This window comes from Primulina huaijiensis, unplaced genomic scaffold (genome assembly GCF_012295235.1).
Source record: "Primulina huaijiensis isolate GDHJ02 unplaced genomic scaffold, ASM1229523v2 scaffold16847, whole genome shotgun sequence".
Classification (NCBI taxonomy): Eukaryota; Viridiplantae; Streptophyta; class Magnoliopsida; order Lamiales; family Gesneriaceae; genus Primulina; species Primulina huaijiensis.
In genome coordinates, this window is record NW_027343420.1 from 131,585 (window position 1) to 157,031 (window position 25,447).

At 34.5% G+C, this 25,447-nt stretch overlaps 4 protein-coding genes across 6 annotated transcripts in view; 3 read left to right on the plus strand and 1 right to left on the minus strand.

Moving 5' to 3' along the window:
* The first annotated feature begins 8,927 nt into the window (after positions 1 to 8,927).
* On the plus strand, positions 8,928 to 14,487 carry LOC140965917 (uncharacterized). The gene is made up of 8 exons (XM_073426172.1): positions 8,928 to 9,728; positions 11,444 to 11,520; positions 12,004 to 12,172; positions 12,698 to 12,786; positions 12,895 to 13,059; positions 13,158 to 13,235; positions 13,578 to 13,681; positions 14,085 to 14,487. The coding sequence occupies exons 1-8, from the start codon at positions 9,119 to 9,121 to the stop codon at positions 14,188 to 14,190; spliced, it is 1,398 nt and encodes a 465-aa protein (XP_073282273.1). The 5' UTR covers positions 8,928 to 9,118; the 3' UTR covers positions 14,191 to 14,487.
* Positions 14,488 to 15,120: 633 nt separating this feature from the next.
* Positions 15,121 to 19,738, plus strand: LOC140965918 (autophagy-related protein 18d-like). Of its 2 annotated transcripts, none has more exons than XM_073426173.1 (6): positions 15,121 to 15,237; positions 15,402 to 15,473; positions 16,163 to 16,947; positions 17,728 to 17,980; positions 19,129 to 19,252; positions 19,457 to 19,738. In XM_073426173.1, exons 3-6 carry the CDS (start codon positions 16,168 to 16,170, stop codon positions 19,569 to 19,571), a joined length of 1,272 nt encoding a protein of 423 aa, XP_073282274.1. In that variant the 5' UTR covers positions 15,121 to 15,237; positions 15,402 to 15,473; positions 16,163 to 16,167; the 3' UTR covers positions 19,572 to 19,738. The 2 variants fall into 2 exon arrangements, with proteins under 2 accessions (XP_073282274.1, XP_073282275.1); XM_073426174.1 differs by having other exon boundaries at positions 15,228 to 15,295.
* Positions 19,739 to 19,935: 197 nt separating this feature from the next.
* Positions 19,936 to 21,809, minus strand: LOC140965919 (GCN5-related N-acetyltransferase 3, chloroplastic). Of its 2 annotated transcripts, XM_073426175.1 has the most exons (4): positions 21,301 to 21,809; positions 20,777 to 20,835; positions 20,615 to 20,671; positions 19,936 to 20,259 (listed from the first exon to the last, which is right to left on the minus strand). In XM_073426175.1, the coding sequence occupies exons 1-4, from the start codon at positions 21,784 to 21,786 to the stop codon at positions 20,115 to 20,117; spliced, it is 747 nt and encodes a 248-aa protein (XP_073282276.1). In that variant the 5' UTR covers positions 21,787 to 21,809; the 3' UTR covers positions 19,936 to 20,114. The 2 variants fall into 2 exon arrangements, with proteins under 2 accessions (XP_073282276.1, XP_073282277.1); XM_073426176.1 differs by lacking the exons at positions 20,615 to 20,671; positions 20,777 to 20,835.
* A 1,950-nt stretch (positions 21,810 to 23,759) lies between these two features.
* Positions 23,760 to 25,447, plus strand: part of LOC140965939 (uncharacterized) — a 4,655-nt gene continuing 2,967 nt past the window's right edge. Inside the window, exon 1 of the mRNA XM_073426215.1 lies at positions 23,760 to 24,448. Within this exon, the coding sequence (XP_073282316.1) occupies positions 24,251 to 24,448 (198 nt within the window). The 5' untranslated portion in view covers positions 23,760 to 24,250. The remainder of the gene's footprint in view (positions 24,449 to 25,447) is intronic.

Sequence of the window (25,447 nt, forward strand, 5' to 3'; positions counted from 1 at the left end):
TCTTCTTCTTGCGAGTTTATGCTTTAATGCGTGGCCTGTGGTGGTAATTTGGGTTAGATTGGTGTCTATATCCATGAAGCCATGTTGACGACAATCGTGTCCTGTTTAGCATTTGCTGCACCCCATCAAGAAAATTGTAAAAGTGAAGTACTGTCGAATATTGTTTGAGATATTGTCCGACCCTAAAATCAGGTTCCCGGCGCTGCCTAGTTCAATCCAGTGAGCATTCGACAGTGAATAGCTCTTTTGCTCTCTTGCAAAGGGTGATTAGTACAGATTTTAAAATAAATAACATAGGTAGCTCTTGGGGCGAAAGAATTTGATTTCGGGAGGGATTTGAAAAATGAGTTGTGTAATTTCAACTCCATAACAATTATCATGACATTACATGAGGTAAAAAAGAGGGTTTTGAAATTCATCCTATAATCAAATGGTTTTGAGATACATGGCTTCAAATCCCTCTATCCAATCGCACTCTTGAAAAACACACATTAATATCTAGCATGATTCGGGAGCTCAAGGCACTTCTGGAAAGAGCATTTGGTTGGATATATGTTGGAATAATAGATTAAACTAAAAGGTTTGAGGATGTTATATTTGGCAAGTTCAATGGCTGTTTTCCGATCGAATTTAATATGGTGTGGTAGGTTATTGTTTGTTCCTATTCTTGTTTTTTGTTTGTTGTTTTTCGTGGTAAATTTTTTTTAGAATTCTTTTTTGTTTTATAATTGATATTGGTGTTTACAAATGGGTTTTTTTATATTAAACGCTGCAAAAATTATATTGTAGTTATCAAAGTGTACTGGGGAAAATTGTTAGACCTCCAAATTAAGAAACAAAGGAATATTTACATTCAATGATATTTTCGGTTTTTAATATATCAATGCAACGACTTCGTCCCTAAAGTTTAAACACAACACCCAACTCGTTATAAATGTCAACTTTATGGTCAAACTTGATGGTTAAATATAATTAGGTGAAAATTTCATAATTCTTACATTTATTTTATTTTTCGGTCATGAATATGATCGCAAATTTGTAAGGATACTATATTTACAAGTTAAGAGACATATTAAAGACTCGTCAATTTATTATTTAAAATAACCTGTGCAGTAAATCAGCTTAAACTTTATTTTATAAAAAAATATGATTTGGAATATACTTATAAACAAAAAAATATCCTTACTTCTTATACATTCATGAAAATTTAAAGCGTGAATGATCATACATTCTCCCCATATTTTGTAATTTAGGGTTGTAATATAGTTTTCAAATTTAAATATCTAATATTTTAAAAATGTATTCATTGCAAGTCAACGGTCAAATTACGATCATTCTTTCTCCCTGCGGGATACGTTATATATTTAAATTTCAAGAGTTTTGGCCAAATTAGATATTTATGATGCTATAAACGATTAATGGAATCATAATGTTAATAAATTCATATATTATCATTCGTACCAAGCAATATCTAAATATATAAATTTAAATAGGGCTGGAAAAATATACCGAAATATCGAAATACCGTACCGAAAAAATACCGAAATTACCGAAAAAATCAATATACCGAAAATTTCATACCGTACCGAAATTTTCGGTATCGGTAAGTAAATATTTTTTTTTCATATACCGAAATACCGAAAATAATTTTTTTTAAAATTTAAGTTCGATATACCGACAAAATTTTCGGTGTCGGTACGGTATCCGGTATGAATTTTTTCATATCGAAAATTCGGTATACCGAATTTCCGGACGGTATCGGTATGGAAAAATTCCATATCGATATTTACGGTATACGGTATCGTAGTTCGGTACGATATACCGTACCGTACCCACCCCTAAATTTAAAGCTACGAATAATTTCAATCATAAGATAAAATTTTATTTAAGATTAATAATTTTATTCCACAATATTTCTCACCCTCCATTTCAGCACATTTAGGGGAAACCGGAAAGTCATCCCTTGTTTTAATTCTTATTATTATATTTTTTAAATAAGATCTTCTGCTGAATTGTTACTTTGGGACCAAATTGGATTTATGGTAGACTCACCGAACAAAGTACTTTTGAATCACTAGTCCACTTTTTGTCCTACTTATTTATTATATGAATATCTCTATACACATTACTTATGACCAAACCCTATATTATCATGTAATAAAATATATATTTCAAGAATTAATGGTAAACTTGGTTAGGTTGATTCTTCCGTTGCCTACGTGTAGCATACACAGCCGTATTGTATTCCACTGAGTTTCATGTGAAAATTAAAAAAAAATGAACTCTTTTATTACAGTGAATAATTATATGTGACATAATACATCAACATGTATTTGAAATATTTAAATTAAGTAAATACTATTCGTCTATCTGTTTTTAGAAAAAAATATTCGTCAAATATATATAATCATTGACAATAAAGATTTTTTTTGTTATGAAATTGTTACCGGTGTGATTAACAAGATATTATAGAAGTATTAATATTTGACAATAAATCATTCAATTTTGACAAACACAGAATTATATCAATTGCTTTTTTTCATTTGCAAAATAGCATCTCATGACAATCAACTCCGAACACAACTAACTCATCACAATTAACGTATGAACTTCTATTGTGACTCAAGAGTTATTGAAGCTACATGCAAAACTTCATCGTACTAACTAAAAGCAAAGTTTATAACTTCTCCTAATTCGATAAAAATCCCAACTTGCACCACCAAATAACGGGTTGTCTATCAACTCATTTAATATAACTAAAAACTTATAAATATCGTCCCAGAAAATAGATGGACTGAATTGACAATTTCCTAACCCGCTCACTCATATAACATGGCGGCTCACCTTATTAACACATTTTGACGACACTATTTTCCATACATAATATGATTTAACTTGAATTTCAGATAATCAATTTTACTTGTGTGTATGTAAACAAGTCATAGTATATGTAGTTTTAGTTCGAAGAATTTTAAACTATTGACACAATTTATTCAAAAATTATTTTAAGAAGAAGTTAATGTAACATGTTAAATTTTGATCCATTTACAATTTAAGAAAAATTATTTAAAATTATAAATAAAAAACCTTGAGTAGATATAGTATGAAAAATCATCACGGATTTATACATGTGAAATCGGTTGACTCGATTCATACTTAAAATAAAAAAATAATTTTTAATTTAAAAATAATATTTTTTTATGAGTACACTCGAACAAAATTATTCTTCATCAAATTTTCGAAGAAAAAAGAAGATGGCTTTTTCAAGGTTATTTTTAATTATTTTGGTTATCATACTCACGAGTCTTGTATTTATCGAAGAATATCCTCCTCGTGTGTTTTCTTTATTTTTACGAATGCTTGTATTTGTTGTTTATCCATTACTTTGTATTGTAATATTCATTAACTAATAAAATGCATCGTAATTTTTTTTAGTACCACCATGTCAAACTTGGCAAAGCTCGAATTCATTGCTCTTGATATTACGGGAAAAAATTATATGTCATGGACTCTCGATGTAGAAATGCATCTTGAGTCATTAGGTCTAAATGAGAACATAAAAGAAAATGGCATATGTACATCACAAGAAAAGGCAAGAGCCATGATATTTTTGCGTCGACATCTCGACGACGGATTAAAATGTGAATATCTGATTGAAAAAGATCTCATGGTTTTGTGGAAGGGATTAAAAGAAAGATTCGAACATATAAGGGAAGTTATACTTCCGACCGCCCGAGATGAATAGAATACGTTGAGATTCCAAGATTTTAAGAAAGTCAGTGATTACAATTCAGCGATGTATCGAATAATCTCGCAGCTAAAATTTTGTGGACATGATGTTACAGAATCGGAAATGCTTGAAAAACATTTTCCACGTTTCACGCATCAAATATAACTCTACAACAACAATATAGAGTGCGTGGATTTGCGAGATATTCTGAACTCATCGCCTGTCTTCTCGTGGTGGAAAAGAATAATGAGCTGTTAATGAGAAATCATCTGGCACGACCCACTGGTTCAACGGCATTTCCTGAAATAAATGTCGTAAGCAAAAATGAATGTAAACCTGGAAACCAAAATCATAGTTATAGACAAGATTTTGGTCGAGGACAAAATCAAGGTCGTGGTCGTGGTCGTGGACGTGGAAGTGGTCGTGGTCGTGGACGCGGCCGTGGTTTTGAAAATAATCGAGATAGTTATTTCTATAACTAATCTCAAAAGAGCGTCCCAAACCATCCACCGAAAAGACATTATGAGAATATGAGTGTTAATGAGAATCACTCAAAAAGATTTGAAAGTTCTTGTTTCAGATGTGGTACTTCAGGACATTGGTCCCGTATTTGTCGAGCCCCTGAGCACCTTTGTAAACTTTAGAAAAAAATCATTAAAGGGGAAAGAAAAGGAGACCAATTTTACTGAACACAATGAACCTTTGAATAATTCAACTCATTTTGATGCTGAAGATTTTTCTGATTGATTTCTCAGATAATGATCAATTTGCTGGTGGAATAAATATGTAAAATATTTTATTTTTTCATGTACTCGTATGATAATGTTTTATAGTGTGTTATATTGTATTGTGTTTTATTGTCAGTAATTTTATTTCGTTGCACATTTTTTTGAAGTTCAAATATGGAAAATGCTATGAACCAAGCTGAAGTTTGCATACCTGATAGTGGTACAACGCACACTATCCTCCAAGATAAAAGATATTTCTTGGAACTAAAACCAACAAAAACAATGGTAAATACAATATCAGGTCCTGTAGACTTGATTAAAGGATGTGGTAAAGCACAATTTTTGTTACCTAATGGTACAAAATTTTTGATCAATGATGCTTTATATTCACCACAATCGAAAAGAAATTTGTTGAGTTTTAATGATATATATTCCCATGGGTATGATACTCAAACAATGAATGAAGGGAATGAGAAATATATGTGTCTTACCACATATAAATCAGGAAAGAAATATGTGATTGAAAAACTACCAATGCTCCCTACTGGATTGCATTATACACATATACGTCCCATTGAATCAAACATGGTAGTTGATAATTCTTCAATATTAACCAATTGGCATGATCGATTAGGACATCCTGGTTCAACAATGATGCGAAGAATTATAGAAAATACACATGGTCATCCGTTGAAAGACCAGAAGATCTTTCAGAATAATAAGTTTCAATGTAAAGCATGTTCTCTTGGAAAACTTATTATAAGACCATCACCAGCCAAAATCAAAACTGAATCACCAATGTTTCTTGAACGTATTCAGGGTGATATTTGTGGACCAATTCATCCACCATGTGGACCATTCAGATACTTTATGGTATTGATTGATGCCTCCAGCAGATGGTCACATGTATGTTTATTGTCAACTCGAAATGTTGCATTTACAAGATTACTTGCTCAAATAATAAAATTGAGGAATCAATTTCCCGATTATACAATCAAGAAAATTAGACTTAATAATGCTGGTGAATTTACTTCCCAGACTTTCAATGATTATTGTATGTCTATGGGAATCATTGTTGAGCATCCTGTTGCTCATGTACATACACAGAATGGATTGGCTGAATCATTGATTAAACGTCTACAAATGATTGTTAGACCAATGATTATGAAAACAAAGCTTCCTATTTCTATATGGGGACATGCAATTTTACATACCGCTGCATTAATTCGCATCATACGCGAGTGCATATCATAAATACTCCTCATTACAGCTTGCATTTGGTAAAGAATCAGACATTTCTCATCTGAGAATTTTTGGATGTATGGTGTATGTGCCTATTGCACCACCTCAACGAAAGAAAATGAGACCTCAAAGAAAGTTTGGTATTTATATTGGTTATGATAGTCCATCAATCATTCGATATCTTGAACCTCAGGCAGGCGACGTGTTCACAGCACGTTTTGCTGATTGTTATTTTAATGAGGAAATCTTCCCAATGTTAGGGGGAGACAAGAAACATACTGAAAAAGAAATTACATGGTATGTATCATCGTTGTTACATCTGGATCCAAGAACACAACAATATGAAAAAAATGTACAGCAAATTGTGCACTTGTAAAGAATAGCAAATCAAATACCAGATGCATTTACAGATACAAAAGGGGTAACTAAATCATATATACATTCTGTAAATGCTCATGCTCGAATTGAAATTCCAAAGAAACAAATTGAACAAAGTCATGATGTCGTAAAACGTATGAAGCGTGGAAGGCCAGTCGGTTCCAAGGATAAAAATCATCGAAAAAGAAAATTCATAGAGAAACACAATGATCACAAAATAGAGAATGATGTTCCTGAAGAAACACATGATGATCACAAAATAGAGAATGTTGTTCCTGAAGAAACACTTGATGATGAAAATGTTCTGTCAGAACCACAAACTGACGAGAATCATGAAATCTCTATCAATTATATTAATAATGAAAAAATATGGAACCGAAAAGATATAGAAGAAATTGATGATATATTTTCTTATAATGTGGCAATCGACATCATAAATGATAATGAAGATCATGAATCAAAATCTTTTGTTAAATGTAAAAATCGGCAGGATTGGATAAAATGGAAAGATGTCATCCAGGTTGAATTGGATTCGCTAAATAAACGTAATGTTTTTGGACCTATAGTCCTTACACCTGAAGGTGTAAAACCTGTTGGATACAAATGGGTTTTTATTCGAAAGCGAAATGAGAAAAATGAAATAGTAAGATATAAAGCTCGACTTGTTGCACAAGGTTTTTCTCAAAGGCCTGGAATTGATTATGAAGAAACGTATTCTCCTGTGATGGATGCAATTACGTTTCGGTATTTGATTAGCTTGGCAGTATCTGAAAATTTAGAAATGCGTCTTATGGATGTTGTTACAGCCTACTTATATGGATCACTTGATAGTAATATATATATGAAAATCCCTGAAGGATTTAAGATGCCTGAAGCACAAAGTTCAAAACCCAGAGAATGTTATTCTGTGAAATTACTAAGATCATTATATGGGTTGAAGCAATCCGGCAGAATGTGGTATAATAGGCTAAGTGATCACTTGATGAAAAAGGGATATGTAAATAATTCAATATGCCCTTGTGTTTTCATTAAGAAAACAACATCCGGATGCGTAATTATTGCTGTATATGTTGATGATTTAAACATCATTGGAACAAATAAGGAAATTCAAGAAGTTGTGTCATACTTGAAAGAAGAATTTGAAATGAAGGATCTTGGAAAAACCAAGTATTGTCTGGGTTTACAAATTGAACAAAAAGAATGTGGAATATTTGTTCACCAGACAAATTATACAGAAAAGATCCTTAAACGTTTTAATATGGACAAATCAAATCCTTTAAGTACTCCAATGGTTGTTAGATCATTAAACATAGAAAAGGATCCATTCCGTCCATGTGAAGATGATGAAGATATTCTTGGTCCAGAAGTACCATATCTAAGTGCTATCGGTGCCCTTATGTATCTTACAAATTGTACAAGGCCTGATATATCTTTTGCCGTAAATTTATTGGCAAGATTTAGCACATATCCAACAAAGAGACATTGGAACGGAATTAAACATATATTCCGTTATCTACGAGGAACGACAGACTTGGGACTTTTGTATTCAAAAGATGCTAATCCAAGTATAATTGGTTATGCCGATGCTGGATACTTATCTGATCCACACAAAGCACGTTCTCAAACTGGATATGTATTTACTCGTGGAGGCACTGCAATTTCTTGGCGTTCACAGAAACAAACACTTGTAACAACTTCATCAAATCATGCCGAGATTATTGCACTACATGAAGCAAGCCGTGAATGTGTGTGGTTAAAATCAATGACTCAACATATCCAAATCTCATGCGGATTATCATTCGACGAGAAGCCTGTGATACTATATGAAGATAATGCTGCATGTGTTGCTCAAATGAAAGAAGGATACATAAAAAGCGACAGAACTAAACATATTCCTCCTAAGTTCTTCGCATTCACCAAGGAGCTTGAGAAGAATAAATATATTGATGTTCGTCACATTCAATCAAGTGAAAACTCATCAGATCTCTTCACAAAGGCACTTCCTACAATAATATTCAGAAAGCACATATATAATATTGGAATGCGCAATCTACGAAATTTGTGAAGAACTGTTCGTGTCAACATGAGGGAGAGTTTACGTGACTGCACTCTTTTTCCCTTACTATGGTTTTTATCCCAATGGGTTTTTCCTATTAAGGTTTTTAACGAGGCAGTATAAAAACACGTAATGAAGACAATCATCGTATTATGATCATCATCACAAGGGAGAGTGTTGAAAATTAATATTTAAAATGTGTATGTTTAATATTTGAATGTTGAATATTTGAATGTTGAAAATAAGAGTTGTAAATATTGAAAATTAGTGTGTGATGCTGTAGGTAATGATGATTTTATTTTTGGATTATTTGTAAAGATTTTCTATAAATAGATATCTCATTTGTGAAGAAAATCACAATTGAGTTGAGAGAAAAATATTATAAAGTGTGTAGTGTGATAATTTTGAGAGTTTGAGATTTTTACTTTTTACCGTAAATTTTTACTTTTTCACAACATGTATATCAATTATTGTAGTAAGTACGGTGTATGCATCGCGAAACGTGTACCCGTAATAATGGCTTATTCTTTTCGGGAAATTGGCTTTCAGTCCCCGGCCGTCGATTTTTTTTGTGTTCAGTCCCTGGGTACTTTTTTAGTACCACATTTCCACATGAAGTGTACCACATTTCCACATGAAGTATACCATATTTTGTATGACATAGTACCACAATTTTGTGGATAGAAAGTGAACCTAAAGAAATATTTCGATTGAGAATTTTCCACCAACTTCTCATATTCTTTTCTTTCCTTTTATTTTATTTCTTTTTTTGTTTGTTTGTTTTTTTCAGCTGAACAAATATTACTTTTTTCGTAAACCTCACTGTTTATCTTCGCTCGTCTGACTTTTCTTCTGTGAATTTCCTTCTGTGAATTTCTAAGCAAATTCCGCAATTGATGAATTTCTCATTGGCATAATCCATATTTCCCAAGAAATCGTTTCTTTTTTGTTGATCTTCAAGAAATTTTCCATATATTTTCATTTATGGAGACATCAAATTCTGATGTCTCGAGTTTGGATTCTTCCGCGTCGATTTCATCATCAAGTGTCCATGGAGGAAGCTCAAGAACTCCTCGATTCCCTCTTATCCGGATCTTACAGTATCCAATTTCATCGCTACTCGAATATTCTGGGGTTTTAAGAGTCCGACCCGATTACCCTTACTCGGAGGCGCGTCCTCTTTCCGAGAATGGCGATGTCAATGACCTGAGTGTTGGGAATATTCAAGGCCCCAGCAATTCGAGTTCGATTAATGGCGATGGTGATCTCGATGGTACTTTCAATAACAGTAATAGTCGCGGGGAAGTTTCGATTCGGATAATCGGTGAGCAAGATAGGGTTGGGGCTGTAAATAGTGATGAGAATGGGGAGGGGTCGGGGGTGGGATTAAGTGCGGATGAGTCTATGGTTCCTCGTGAGGGGGTTAATGGGACTGGGGGTAATAGTAATAGGGATGATAACAACAGTAATAATCAGAATAGGGAAGCATCAGCTTATCAGAGATACGACATACAGCAGGTGGCGAGGTGGGTTGAGCAGATTCTTCCGTTTTCTTTGCTTTTGTTGGTGGTTTTCATCCGGCAACACTTTCAAGGTAATCTTTTTATGGGATTCGCTTGGCTTTTGATTTGTTTGTGCTATTTGATGGATGATTTTACGAATGGATCTAGCTGGATTCACTGTGGTAGATTTTCAATTACTCTTGTTTTTAAATGTTCTTAGACGAGTTGTATTCTCTAACTTTAGTGTCTTTTGTTTGGTTACTTATGGGTTCACTGTTGCCCAAAGCTGCTAGAATGATTGGAAGATCGGCTGAGCCGACTCAAGAGGCATTTGACACAAGTTTAAGCTCGAATTATTATATATTTGTTCGAAAATTTGTGAGCACTCACAAGCTTTTTGCTATTATTTATTCATATATTTATTACATACACATATTAAGATACTTATAAAACTAATAGATTTCATTTCTTCATGAATAAAAATGACCCAATACTTTTACTTAATGTAGTGTAGTATTTGTTTCGATTTTGATCGAATACTAAAACTAGCTCAATGAGCGGCTCAAGCTCGACCTGGAATACCATGAGCCTGGTTATGAGCCTTTAAAATTTTGGAAGCTCTGTCAGAGCTCGACTCGATTACAGCACTTTCTCCCAAGTTCAGGAGCTAGAAACTTTGTTGAGGAGACAAAGAAGAGCTATATCGAGTGAACCTGTGAATCTCGACATTCGACCGCGGTGTAATATCTAATTTAACATATCTTTTTTGGATAGCTTGTTGATCTTCTTTATCCTGTGGTGACATCTTTTGGGAAACATTTTAGGAAGATGTGATTTTTGAAATGATTTTAAGCGTTACCTTACTGTGAATCATATAGTAGGCTTGTCATAGGCTTTGGAAAGTTGTTTATGGTTGTCTGGAAGCTGTTTTCTGTTTGTTGCAATGTCAGTGTCAAATGGTTTGTATGTGATACTGGTATTAAGCTTATTAGATAGATTAGTATTGCATCTTATCTCTTTTTTTTTGTCCGGAATTTTAGGGACCTGAAGACTAGATGAGTGATATTAACCAATATGACTTTCAAATCAAGTATTTGTGAAAGTAAAGATAGGTAACTGTAAGATGTGGAGTGAGCTACTGCCATCAACTCATATCATCTGGTCATTTGAAAAAATTCAGTTTATCCGTGCTGTGGATTTTTTACACTCCAAGGTGCTGATGTGATAACCTCTTTGTGCTAGTTGACCTTATATGGCTCACATTCTATTATATCAGTGGATTTGGCGTCTCTCAACTAATGATGTAATTGAAATGATGGCATGCCTTTTATTTTCGAATGATGTGGGAAATCTGTTAAATTAATTATATTTTCTTCAGTCATCATGGTTTGACAACACCAAATATGAATCCCACTCAGTGAAACTAATGTTTTCATCCTGTTTTGGCAATTAGATGTGCTATTATTGTTATTTTTGTGGTATCTTAAACTTTTTCCCCTATTCACCTGATTATTGCTGTCTTTTCAACAGTGACTAGAAAGTGAGGCATTAACTCCAACATGTCTGAAATTGATTGTTTTTTTAATATTGTGCTTTATGGTCATGCTCTTTTCTTTGTGGCTCCTAAAACATCCGTCTGGTACTCGGTGGAGCAATGATTTCTTTACGCAATGAGTCAAATGACATTGTTGATACCACTGATATCCCACAGATGGTGTTACATGTTCTGGAGTTGCAAAAACCTACATGTAAACGGCTTTAGACATTTTTAGTTCAATTCTTGACTTTTCCAAGTGTCTTCAATCAGGATTTTTTGGTGTTCTCTGGATCACTGCTGTCTTGTACAAGTCCAATGATATTCTTCGGAAGCAAACAGCTCTAAAGGTGTGTTTTTTTGTTCTTTCTGAGGAATTAATCAGTGATGTTAAAATTTAGACTATGTTTGGTTTTGTTTTAGAAACTATTTTCCAATCTTTAATAACCATAACAACACTACCATCTCATTTTTATTTCATTTTCTTAAATCCTATTTTCAGAGCTACAGCATAATTATTACCTATTATTATATTATAGCGTAATACGATACAATATGTTTTGTAATTTTAAAGTACCCCATAATATTAAAAAATCAATCATCTCCTCAAGGCTTGCACTATTTGACTGTCAGAGTAATTTTTTTTCCTAAAAACAATACTAAACATTTATCAATTCCCAAATAAATTTTCTAAAAACTCATTAATTCTGAAATCAAACCTTTGGAAACGCTGTAAAGAAAACCAATCATACCCGAAGTGTTTAACCCATTGACCCGCTTTAGAAAATGATTGGAAGGAAATCTTCAGAATTTACTGACACTGGGTTTTGCAGAGAGAGAGGAAGATTTCTATCCTTGCTGGTTATTCCCTTGTATTCTTGCTTCACGTTTTTGGAATCTACTGGTGGTATCGAAAGGATGATCTTTACAATTCATTACTTATGATTCCTCCAAAAGCCACCCCACCTTTTTGGCATGCAATATTCATCATCCTGGTAAATGGTATGATTTTTGACCTTTTCAATATTATCCTTTTTCTTCTTGTTTTTGCTCTTGTTCTTCTCTTTTTTCGAATTAGTAAATGAATCATTTTTTTCTTTTCCCGAGAAACTTTTTTAGAAAGGTAAAGATCACCCTACTTATTGTGGACTTAGAAGAAGTTTTAGTTTGATTTGTCACCCTATAACCAATATGGCTCGTAAGATGCCACTTCCTGATAAATTGTGGAGTATTGCAGCTACGAATGTTATGTGTTAAGACTCTCTATGGAGCCTGACAAGCTTACGCTTGTCATCGTATACATGTATTAGTATGCATTCTCATTTATATAATCACCAGATATCTGCTGTAACAGGAGAATCTGGCAATGCATCTAAATTTTCACGTGTATTTTGTCATGCTTTTTTTGGTCATTTGTGCTCCTTATTCGTCAACCTTTTCTTTGGACGGTTTTTCTTTGGTGGGTTTTTGTTGGTTCATTATGTTGGAAATTAATGGCTTACGTTTGCTTTCTTTTGTTACTTCCAGATGCAATGGTTTGCCAGACAGCTATGGTCCTCAAATTGGCTTTGTTAATGTATTACAAGGATGGTAGAGGCCATAATTTTCGTAGACAGGTAACAGTTTCTGTGAGTTGATTTGACACTTCTAGAGTTCTAGTATATGGTCTTTTAATTTGTAGTTGAATTGAACCGGAATCTAATGGCAATATATTGATCATTCAGGGTCAGTTGTTGACTCTGGTTGAGTACATGCTGCTTCTGCATCGTGCCCTGTTACCAACCCCGGTATGGTATAGATTCTTCTTAAACAAAGAGTACGGGAGTCTCTTTTCATCACTGACAACAGGGCTGTACTTAACTTTCAAGCTTACATCAATTGTTGAGAAGGTATGTTATTTTCCAGCTTCCCATTGTGTCTGGTCCTTGAATCTTGAAAACCAAATCCTCAAGGACTTTAGCTCTCTGTCTGTCTTATTGCTCTGCAGGTTCGGTCCTTTATTGCTGCTTTGAAGGCATTATCTAGGAAGGACATTCATTTTGGGTCTTATGCCACATCAGAGCAGGTCCGATATTCTTGGTGTCCTTATTATTTTCATCCATTTCAAACCATCATAAAAACTTTTGCTTCTCTCATCCACATTTTCAAAATAATTTCCTGAACAAATGAGCTCAATCTGATTAACAGCTCATAAAGTCTCTTTTCATATTTATGATATTGATATTTTTTCCCGTGTTGACTGGACATGGCTAGAGGTTGATGAGTCATGGTGAATTCCCCGAAGTTTTTTTGTTTTCTGTTACTGACTTTACCATTAGACTCACATTGTGCCAGAGTGTTAGTTTTGCATCCAATTTGGCATATAAAATTCATGCATAGTAACATAACATCAAAATATTCTACTTAGGTGAATGCGGCAGGAGATTTATGTGCTATATGCCAGGAGAAGATGTACGCCCCAATCTTTCTACGATGCAAACATATATTCTGTGAGGACTGCGTTTCAGAATGGTAGCGTTTTCCCCCTATTGCTTAATTTATTCTAATTTTCTTGGATATTACATAGTTTCACTACGAGTGATCTATTTTTTTTACTTATTTACCTGGTGATATTGGTTTATGAATCAAATGGTCGTGAATTGGGGAAACATGCTTGTATATCTGCTTTCAATCAAAATTGCCCCAGACACGAGAATCATTCATAAATAGTGTTGGTTTGATCGGGTGGGAGGCCGTCCTTGCTATTTCCTTAAAAGGCTCGACTTTTCTATTTCCTTGAAATTGGAAGAGATATTTTCCCGAAATGTTATATGTGTTATGTTGTAAAGCAAGAGACTTGTTGAGTGACCCACCTTCGTGAAAGGAAATAATAAGCGTAGATTTGTATTTATCTCAAGGCCGTTTGTTGTTTCAGGTTCGAAAGAGAAAGGACTTGCCCTTTATGCAGGGCACTGGTTCGACCTGCTGATCTTCGTTCATACGGCGATGGATCAACTACTCTACTCTTCCAGTTGTTTTAATCCCCTAACGTGATCCTGAAATCCACAATCACGTTTTTCAAGCCCATCATGTCGAATTTAAGGTGTTATACAAAGAAGAGAACTGCAAGGTCCATCTTTGTGTTTGATCTTGACAAATTCTAAGAAGACATATTTACTGAAAATTATCTGTATGCTGTTCTTATACTTAATACTTGTATCTTTGTCATTCAACGAACGAACGGATCAAAGGACCAATGAATTCCATATCTGTGTATATTTTTTTTTTAAAAAAATTGAAATCAAAGAGATGAAACTATACATATTTTTTGAAATTTTGGCTCGTTTGTCTACGTTTTTACACGCTGTTTGTTGGAGATCATTTAATGGCTCATTCATTGCGCGATATCTGAGACTGTTGGGATAATTTTGATTTGATGTAGGCACTTTAAGGCTCATTGGTAAAGAATAAATTTTTTTCAGTCCTAAATATTTTGACACGTCATCGGTTCAGTATTAAATATTTTAATATTCCCGGTTTTTCAGTCAAATTTACTTTGGAACATTAATTTCCATGAATAAAAGAATAAAATCTAAAAATTACCTAAATTACTGGACAAGAATCTAAAATTGAATACTTTTAGAGCAAAAATACAAAATGAACAGATTTACATGATCATTTTGACTATTTTTTTTAAAAGTAATTTTTAATTTGAGAAAAGAGTTTATTAATATTGAATATCGAATATGAAATCTAATATCAAATTATTGTGTCAGGAACTAAGGAGGTGGCAGTCGATATATATTTGTTAAGTTTTTTTTGTTTTTTTTTGGAAATGAGTATTTGTTAATTTTTAAACCGTATTGTCAATGAAAAATTGCAGGCCCCACAAAATAGCCAAAAAAATAAAAATAAAAATCAGGATCATTATTAAACTGTTATATACCTTCAGATTTTCGTGTCCCACCACGTGTCAGAATCAGACCTCTCCTCATTTTCTCACTCTAAATTTCCCATTTGTTTGCACAAATCTACTTGGAAATTCACCAGGTCTTTTTTTGTGTGGAAATTCACTTCCAGCACCGCAGGTGACGCTTCGAACTCTGCAAATTTACATATGTTCAGTGACACGATACGCTTATCGATGTCGGTATTTAGGGGTTTTTGGAGAGTAATTTTCTGAATTGGATTGGATTTAATAATGAGTATCCTTTACTCTTTTTTTTCTTTTTTTTTTTCCACATTAATGCAGGTTTCGTAACTATAATGGTGAAATCATGATGGAATACAGGCGAGTTGCATAATTTTATAGCGATCGAATCTCGTAAGTCATCGTCTGATTCATTTTTCGATCTTAATTATTGATCGTGATTATTTAATTTTGGGTTACTTTGATCTCGGATAGTGTATCAGCAGTTTGTATCTATCAATCTTTTTATGGGAAAAAGAAATGAATTCCTGGGTATGAGTTCTTATTTGAGTTTTCTGTTAACTTTTTATAATAGTGTTTGCTTAATGATACAATCTGTGTCATCTCCGTAATTCTTGGTAGCTAATAGGTAGTGCGAGGGTTATCAGATGTTTGGTTGTTTCGATGCATAGCGTAGAAAGATGGAACTTCATGCTGCTTAAGTAACATACCATAATTGAAGCTGTGTCCTTTTATTCATTCACAAAAGACTAGTCTTCTTGCATTTTTGAATGTTCTCAGAAATGCTTGGACTTATTTTGTTCTTCCTCTTTTTGGTTATTCAAGAAGTGAAAAATATGTAAATTTTCATGCTTTACAATCCTGAAGCGAGCACCTATCAAGAAGTTTCCTTACATTTTCCATGTCGATTGAATACAATGAATAGAGTGTAGGTAATTGATTATTAATAACACACGTTGCTGATTTGTCATTTATAAGTGATGGATACTTAGCTGAAAACTTTTAGTTAAAATTTCTTGTGTATACCAAGGATATTAATTTGAACTAAGTTTTTGGGTTTTATTTACTTCTTCTTGCTGTAGTGCTGATGACTGTTCACTCATCTACCATGACATCTGCTTTTTCAACATCTGGAGGGATACTTCCACCTGCAGGATATGGTGGTCATGATGCATCTATAGGCGTGGTTTCTGGCCCTCTTATCCAATCTGATTCGGAGTTTAATGACAATGATGATACAGAGTTATATTATGTGTCCTGGAATCAGGATTATGGTTGCTTTGCCGCTGGCACTAGTCATGGCTTTCGTATATACAATTGCGATCCTTTCAAAGAAACCTTCAGGCGTGATCTAAAAAGTGGTGGATTTAAGATAGTTGAAATGTTGTTTCGATGCAATATTTTAGCTCTTGTTGGCAGTAATGCCAATGCTCAATACCCTCCGAATAAAGTTATTATTTGGGATGATCATCAAAGCCGGTGCATCGGTGAATTTTCCTTCAGATCTGAGGTTCGTGCGGTTAAACTAAGACGGGATCGTGTTGTCGTTGTTCTTGAGCACAAGATATATATTTATAATTTTATGGATCTGAAACTTCTTCATCAAATAGAGACCTTGGCAAATCCCCGGGGAATTTGCTGCCTGTCACATCACGTTAATACATCTGTGTTGGCTTGCCCAGGTCTGCGACGAGGACAGGTTCGGGTCGAACATTTCGGTCTGAATATGACAAAATTAATCAGTGCTCACGATTCTAAGATTTCTTGTTTGACCCTGACCATGGATGGGCTTCTCCTTGCAACTGCAAGCTTGAGAGGCACTCTGATTAGAATTTTCAACACAATGGATGGAACTCGATTACAGGAGGTAATAATTTTATTGTGAAAGTCCTAAGGTATTTCCATTAAGGCACTTAGGTTCAATTCCTATCTATCCACTATCGAGTATTCGAGTTCGATGTTTTTATCATACGAACATCAAGGTTTGATGTAAAAGTATGCTATTCTGATTTGTCAGTTTTGAAGGCATGACTGATGATTTAATAGGCTGGTTATACTCCTCGTTCCTGTTATGTAATTTAGATGAGTTGAAAAGTTTGTCTTAATTTGGAAAATAAAACAACATTTTCAAGTGTTTTGAAAAGAAAATTGAATAAACTGAATCATAGACTGAAAAAGTGTTACTCACACAAACGAATTATGTGCAAGATAAATGCAAATATCTTAATTGGAATATACTACTCAATGGCATGTTTCACATTTACAAGTTACAAGCGCTAATCATGCCAATGTTTTTGGGTTTGAAGGAAAATATGCCAAACAGAGAGAAGGAAAAATTCATAGATAGTATGATATAGAAGGGTTTCACTTTACATTTGACATTTGTCTGGTGCAATAATTTTGTACACCTAATCAGTGAGTGGGCCCAGGGAGGACTAATAATTTCTATAAAACCATAATATTAAGGAGCATCCATAGCCATGGGAGTTTCTTTTGTGAGATCAGGGGTGCAGTCAATTCATTTTATGGATGCTGGTGCGTGTGTATTTACATTTGTCTCTACTGGATCCTAATATTGGTCTATTTTTTGCGCTCTACTTCATTTTTACAGGCTTCTTATTTCACTGTTATGATATGATTGCTGCAGGTACGCAGAGGGGTAGACAAAGCAGATATATATAGTATTGCTTTATCCCCAAATGTACAATGGTTGGCTGTCTCGAGTGACAAAGGTACCGTTCACTTGTTTAGTCTCAGGGTGCGGGTGGTGGGTGAGGACAGTTCAATTGATCCTTCTGCTGCAACGGCTTTCTTTAGTCAGAACTCTTCAAACTCCCTTGATCCCCTGATTTCTCCAAGTACCGGTGCTAATCCTGGCTCATCTTTATCTTTCATGAAAGGTGATACAACTGAATCCCTTTCTTTTTCAAGAAACTCTTGATATAAGTGGCTAATTCTTGACTTAGTAGAGGGCCTTGATTGGTATGTTGAGATTGGTTTGAATTGACACAAAAGTGTTTCCCCCCACATATCTAGTTACTCCAATGATTGCCTAGTCATTCCTTTCACACCACAGTGCTATTGCATGCATGGGATTGGACGCTCGTAATGGTAATATTTTTTGGTGTATGGATGTGTGTTTTTCCCTCGTAATTGTGATTAAAAAAATTTATTTCGTTTATAATTTAGATCGCTAGAAATACTTGTCATATTATGCAAGTATTATATCTTATGCATATGATGTTATGAACATATTTCTTCAAACGAGGTCATTCTAGTGTAATGAACGATGTCCATTGTTTTTCACGTCTTCGCTTCTTCTGTTGAAGTAGCAGTTTTGACTTTTTCAGTTGCTAATTGCATCAAGCGTATAACATTTACCATGAAATGGTTTTCTTGATCCAACTTTTCAAGTACCACTCTTTTAGGGATACTTTAGGTGCTTTCTCTTTGTGATGTTTGTCAGGCCTAGCAATTAAAATTCCTGGAAAATGGAGAATTTGACGGAGAAATATATCATAGATTTGATATTTTTCTACATGAATATTTGAATGAATATGGTTGTAAAACTTCAAACCTGATTGTAAATCTACAAGAAAACATATCAAATTAAAACCCTAACATAATCACGGGAATCCTTTTAATAATCAACTAAAATTCTGAAAACTAGAATGCATATTTTCCTACAAATTTTACCGTTGATAAATGTTTTCTACGAGGGGCACATATTACAACAATGGAGGCAACCCTTACACATGGGTGGAGACAAGCCTTGGTAAATGGTTACACACTAAGGGCAAACAGAAATTTTTAATGGAGGCAGCTGGTCCAACTGCTTTATTGTAGCTTTGCACCTCAGTAGAATTGAATTTTCTGTCATCGGCTTTCTACATATCCAGCTTAAGTTTTACCAACAAGCTTTCATGGTTTCTTACAACACATTCCCATTTTTACCGAAATTGTAATTCGTTGTCTTATTTCTGTATATTTATTTATTTATTTATTGTACTTATTGCTTGTTAATATTGTATTATTGGAACTTCTCCAGGGGTCTTACCTAAATATTTCAGCTCTGAATGGTCATTTGCTCAGTTACACTTGCCAGAATGTACTCAATTCATTGCAGCTTTCGGTTCTCAGAACTCTGTCATTATTGTTGGCATGGATGGAAGGTAAGATCACTGTTTATTCACTAATCACTGCAATCCTATCAAGTTTCATACGCTCGTTATTCTGCAACTCATGTCCTGTTTCTCCACTAGTAAAATACGTGAAAAATAATACCAGATAATTTAGCATGATGGACATAAATTCTTGAACTCTACTAATGTATGGCCTTACGCATTACTTCCTTTTCCTGTCGTGTCCACCATCAGTTTCCACAGGTGCAGCTTCGATCCGGCCAACGGAGGGTTGATGGTGCAACAAGAATGCATCAGATTTCTCAAAACTGAAACCAGAGATCGATCAAGCCAACTTGCTAGACCATGATCTACAAGCATCTCTTCCTGTGTATATTCACTCATCGGTTTGGTCCCTATAAAATGTATATATCACATCTCTAAGTTCATGTAAATGGTAATTTTATTACCCAGGGGATGCTGAACAAGTCCGCGATATATTTGAAATTAGCAGAAGCATTTCATTGTGAACTGTTATGACCTGTGTCAATGCTATGTTTACTGTTGCATGTTGCTACTGGTGCCAGTTTCCTCGGTAAAATATTGAATTTCTTCATTTAGTAAAGAAAGTTTCGGACTGACAATCTCTCAACTTTTTTTCCATATTGTGATTTTAAAATATAGAATACAATATAATTCTTAGGTGATGATTAGAGCAAATTAACAAACATAAATACTGGAATAAAAATGGCTAAAACTTGACAAAATATTAACAGTGTTTTGGAAGATATTGTCGATACTAGCCAAATCGATCAATATTTACAAAAAGTACAACGAAAACGTCATAAATAAACGATCAGAAAAATTTACATGTGCGTGTAACTAAAAAAATGATTTGCTCCCAATTTGGAAGTCATCTTTTAGGGGGGAATATCAGTAGCTTCCTACCAGCAACGATCGCCTGTTCCTCTATTGAAGGGCTTATTGGCGTTCTTGTATACATCATTGTCTTGGATTTCAGTGTATCGTCTCCAAATCCACATGCTCCAAAAAATGACCTGTAAAAGTATTGAAGATAACAGAATAAAGTTATAACGGAGCAAAACACAAACATGGTTTGGGGGAGGAACCATTAAAAAGTAGTTGCAATTCTCAAATGGCAATATAGCTTTAACCCCTTCCATCATCTTTCTTTCTTTCTCCGTTGTACTTTCGCATTATACATAAGACTTGTATCTCAGACAAATGAAAATCCTAGTTCCATCACAGGTTCGGTGCCATTCAATTTCCTAGTATTTAAAACAGGCGATTCTCATAACACAACACAAAGAGACCTAAAGCAGAATCTCTCAGCATTGCCCGTTGGGTTTAGTATCTGCACACTTTAACACTGCAAGATTCCATGGAACTCACCTTTCTTTGTCTGAGCAGAGTGCAGCAATGTCATATACACCTATGCTAGTGAGCTTTCTGCAACAGAAAACTGAACTTTAATGCGTTTTCAGCTCGTAATATAATTAGTTTGAAACTTATATGTAGGCAATATCGGTCACAAATAACATCATTAATACAAACCTTATAATTCTTTGAACTATCATTCTGCCAATTCCCCTACCTTGTAAGGCAGGGTGAACCTGTAAGAAACTGCAACATGATTATCAAGCATGAAGGGAAATTAATTTGATACATCAAGTTTATAATAAACAATGATTTCCTCTGCTGTCAAATCGTATCATTTCACCATCTTTCGTACATTCAAATCAAGAAAGAAGGGAAACAAATTAAGAATCAAGATTTTGTTACTTCTTAAGCATCCCATAGTTTCTTATTTAATGTTACCTTTGAAATCAAGTGTTATCAAGACAACAAGAAGATCGAAGTATCAAACCAATTATCGATATTGACCCAATGGCCCTGCTGCATCATTTCTTGACAAGAGCAGCTATTCTCAGCCTTAAACCATAGATAAATAAATGCCCGATCCTGAAAATTTTACCTTCTAACCCATGCTTATTTATTATTTTTCTATGATGTCTGCCAACTTGGAATCATAACAAAAACAAATGGAAAACATATTTAAAAAACGAGTAATTCCTCACCATGACATCGTAAATAGATGCTGTCAACCCACAGTCCGAAACGGCACGACCAAATCCTATCAGCCGTCCATTTTCCGGCGTTACGGGCGTCATTTTTCTGATCCAATCTCCACCGATGCCATTGAATTTCGACACCACCTCCCCGCTAAAAGAACCTGGCGTAAAAAATTCGGGCTTGGTGAAGGCCGATACGACAACGGAGCTGTGAGAGACGGCGGTGCAGAGCTTAACGAAGTCGATGGGCTCGACTCTACCAACAGAGTCGACGTTTGGGAAGCGGTGGCTGGAATGGTTGCAGAGGACGTATAGCTCTTTCAGATGGTGCAGGTTTATGTGAGCTAGGTTTGTGGAGATGAAAATTGGAGGTGACGAAGTGACGAAATTCACTTTTGCTAACACTTGGAGTGGCATCGGTGGCCGCCGTCGAGTTGAGGGCCGGAGTCTGGTGGCTAGATGGCCGCCATGTGCGGCTGTTGCAGCTGCCATGGGTCTCCACGGATTGGTGGTAAAAATTGATATATGGTCTTAAATCCAATATAAAAGAAAACTTGATATATATTAAATATATTTAAAGAACTATATTACATTGAATTACAATTTAAGAGTGTTCGTTCAAAAAAAAAAAATAACAAGAATTTCATATAGGTTGCAATATTATCTTCTGAATTTTATAGAAAATTATACTCAATTTTTTTTGGAAAAAAAATATAATGTTTTTTCGAATGCACCAATTATATTGAATATATATTAAAAATGGATCAAAAATAACTCATTCAGAATGTTAAAGATCAAGCGTTTATCAATAGATCAAAACTATAGTTTTTAGTTAGATGCAACTTTATTTTCTTATATTTGTAGCAGCACAAAGTCCATGATAAGCAACGTGTGGACATGAAGGGTTGCACCGACTTGGGTGTCGATGGTCTGGCTGTTAGACCTATGAGTCTGATGAGACATTTGTTGTTTCATATTCATGTGAGATAAGTCTTACCATTTATGCTAGTGATGTTTCATATTTTTTCGATAACAGTATTACTTTTCCCTACCATCGGCCATGTTCCCAGCAGAGACAGTAGCCAACCAAATCTAACGACGTAACGTCATAAGATTGATGTACGAGAACTTCTCAACATGTCCCTCATCTCAGTATTACTCTCACGTATGCACGGTTAACCCAACAATCCTCCCTGCTTCTTGGGAGAGTCGAACTCACAATCTTGCTCTGATACAAATTTTTTAGGATCATGCTCTTAGTAATAGGCTAAAAGCTATAGGTGTTAGTCTTCTTATATTCGTTCGTGGCAGCACAAAACCCTATACTAAGTGACATGTGGACATGAGGGGTTGCACCTACTTGGATATCGATGAGTCGGGATGTTAAGCACATGAGTACGAGAGGGGCGTGCCTCACTGTTGGTTTTGTCTTGTATCCCTTTTACAGCAATTTTATCATTTTCTTACCGCCGGTCAAGCTCTCAGCATACACAATATTACACTTTATGTTTGGCATCCCTGTTTTATGACTCACCTAGCCAACCAGATCAAACGACATAACATCAGCATGGTAATAGACAATAAATTCTTATGAGATTTTTCATCTTAATACTATTCTCAATCAGACATATATATATATAATTAGGATAATTGAAAGTGGAGGAAGTTAATTGGGATGTCAGTAGAGTTTTAAAAAGATTTTATCATCGAGTAGGTCTCTTGTGAGACGGTCTCACGAATCTTTATTTGTGAGACGGGTCAACCCTACCGATATTCACAATACAAAGTAATACTCTTAGCATAAAAAGTAATAATTTTTCATGGATTACCCAAATAAGAGATCTGTCTCACAAAATACGACTAATGAGACCGTCACACACAAATTTTTGCCTTTATCATCACATCTTTAAAAAGTTTAACTTTAATTATTAATTTGGATATAGATATAAACATGTAGAAATCTATTTGAACAGATTCCGTTATCAGCAAATGCTGAAAATTGTCCCTGTTTTATTTTGCAAACAACTATTATTTTAAAAACTGATTATTAATAAGTATTAGTAAAAGAGTAATTTACAATAAAATAATAGAAAACCTTATGTTTTTCAATCGGACTAGAATGGCCGACTTTACCAAAAAACAATAATTAATCCGATCGCCGATCGAACTATACTTAAAAATAATTTAAAAAGTCAAATCGATCAAGAACTGGTTAATCGATTAAAAATCTATCGAACCGATTCATTTTGTTTATATATTTTTTTGAATGTAATTGTTTCTTATATTTTAAATATCAAATTTTATTTTAGTTATATATATTTATATATAAATATAAAATGTTTAAAATATTATTATTTTACATATAATAAAAGGTGTTTCGATTCAAGTAAAATATTATTTTAAAATAGAACGGTTCGATAAATTATCCTATTATAAAACACCGTAAATCCCAAAAATAATTGACAAGAACGGAAAAAATAAAAGTAATTTATTACGGCATCAGGTTTCCCGGTCTGGATTTGAATTTCAGTCGGTCATCGAATTCTTCCAAGTTCCCCTCTCTCTCTCTCTCTCGCCATAACAAGTCTGCACTTCTCTTCCTCCTTTGCCCTTTTCCAGAGACACAAGATTGTAGGGGTGGAGTTTCATCCAGTGTAGGGTTCAGGCCAACGCGTATGTGTGAAGAGGAGGGGGGAATTGTTCGGAAAGTAGGAGAAACGGAGAATTTGAGTTTCTTTCTCATTTCTGTTCAAAAGAGTTGTCTTTGAGCCTTGGACAGTTAAGCTAGGCCCAAATTTTTTTAATATTCTTTTTCTTGTTCTTCTGGGTCTGGAGAATTAGGGTTTTTTTTTATTAAAAATATTATATGTGGGTTTGTGTTTGTGTCTCGTGCTTGTGAATAATTCCTTATAGGTCTGTAAAAAAGGGTTTGGATATCATTGATAGATAATATAGGATGGATGGGAGGAGAATAACAGCGACTCCGCGGCCATGTTCTGGGCGGCGAGTGGTGGCAAAGAAGCGGCCCCGCGGTGGGTTTGATGGGCTTGTTAACAGCGTGAGGAAGCTGCAGAGAAGGGAGATTTCATCGAAGCGTGATCGTGGTTTCAGCATGAGTGATGCTCAAGAGCGGTTCCGCCACATTCGCTTGCAGGTCCATTTGATTTTGTTTACTATTATTTTTGTTGCTTTCTCCTTTTTCGTCCGGGATTAAATTATTTCAGTTTATATTGTTCTTATGGACGATGTGAAATTTCTGATTTGTGTTTGAATGTTGCAGCATGGAAAAAATTGGTTTTCATGTGGTTAATTAGGTTTTTTATATGATTATTGGACTTTCAAATCTGTATGATAAAGATAAATGGCCGATATTCTTTAATTCTTGGCATAGAGAATAAGATGCAGTTTGCTCAGAAATTCACGGTGCGTCTTAAAACAAAATGTCTCTTCTGATTTTTAGTTTAAAAAGCAAAATTCATTGACAAATGGCTGTTTTCTGATGATCCATGGATATAGAGATAGATCTGAGGGTATAATTTACTTTTTTGGAAGTAAAGACGGATCTTGTGGACGCATTTGCCAACTGGCATTTGGAATGTTCCTTGATTTTGCAAGTGTTTAAACATTTACTGGGTTTTATGGAAAGTATTAATTGGTAATAAATTTTATGGAGCTCAGGTTTAACAAAACTGGACCTTTTTTTATGCTTTTCAGTTTTCATCAAGCTTGTGGAGCCTGTCTGTTCTCGTTTACCTCTTAGACTGGAAAATGATTATCATGCAATTATAGTAGATTGAGTTGCTATAATTTGAACGAGTAAAGACAAATCCTCCAATAGGGATTCAAGTTTCCACGACCTATTTTCTTACTTTTTTGTTCCCCTCCAGCAGCTGTTTTAGACGCATCTGTTGCTAATTGATATTTAATGGAACTGGAAGAGTTGCTAGTCATTCCATAGTTTTGATATACATTGTTACTTTTTCGTGCTTTGCCTATATCCCACCATTTATCACTTTGAGGGATTCAGAACTAAGCACCAACCAGGACAATTGTAACTCAAAGAACACCACCATAACCCTTACTATCTTGGTGCTACTACTTAATCAAAAGCTCTGCACCCAGTTCATATATATATATATATATATATATATAT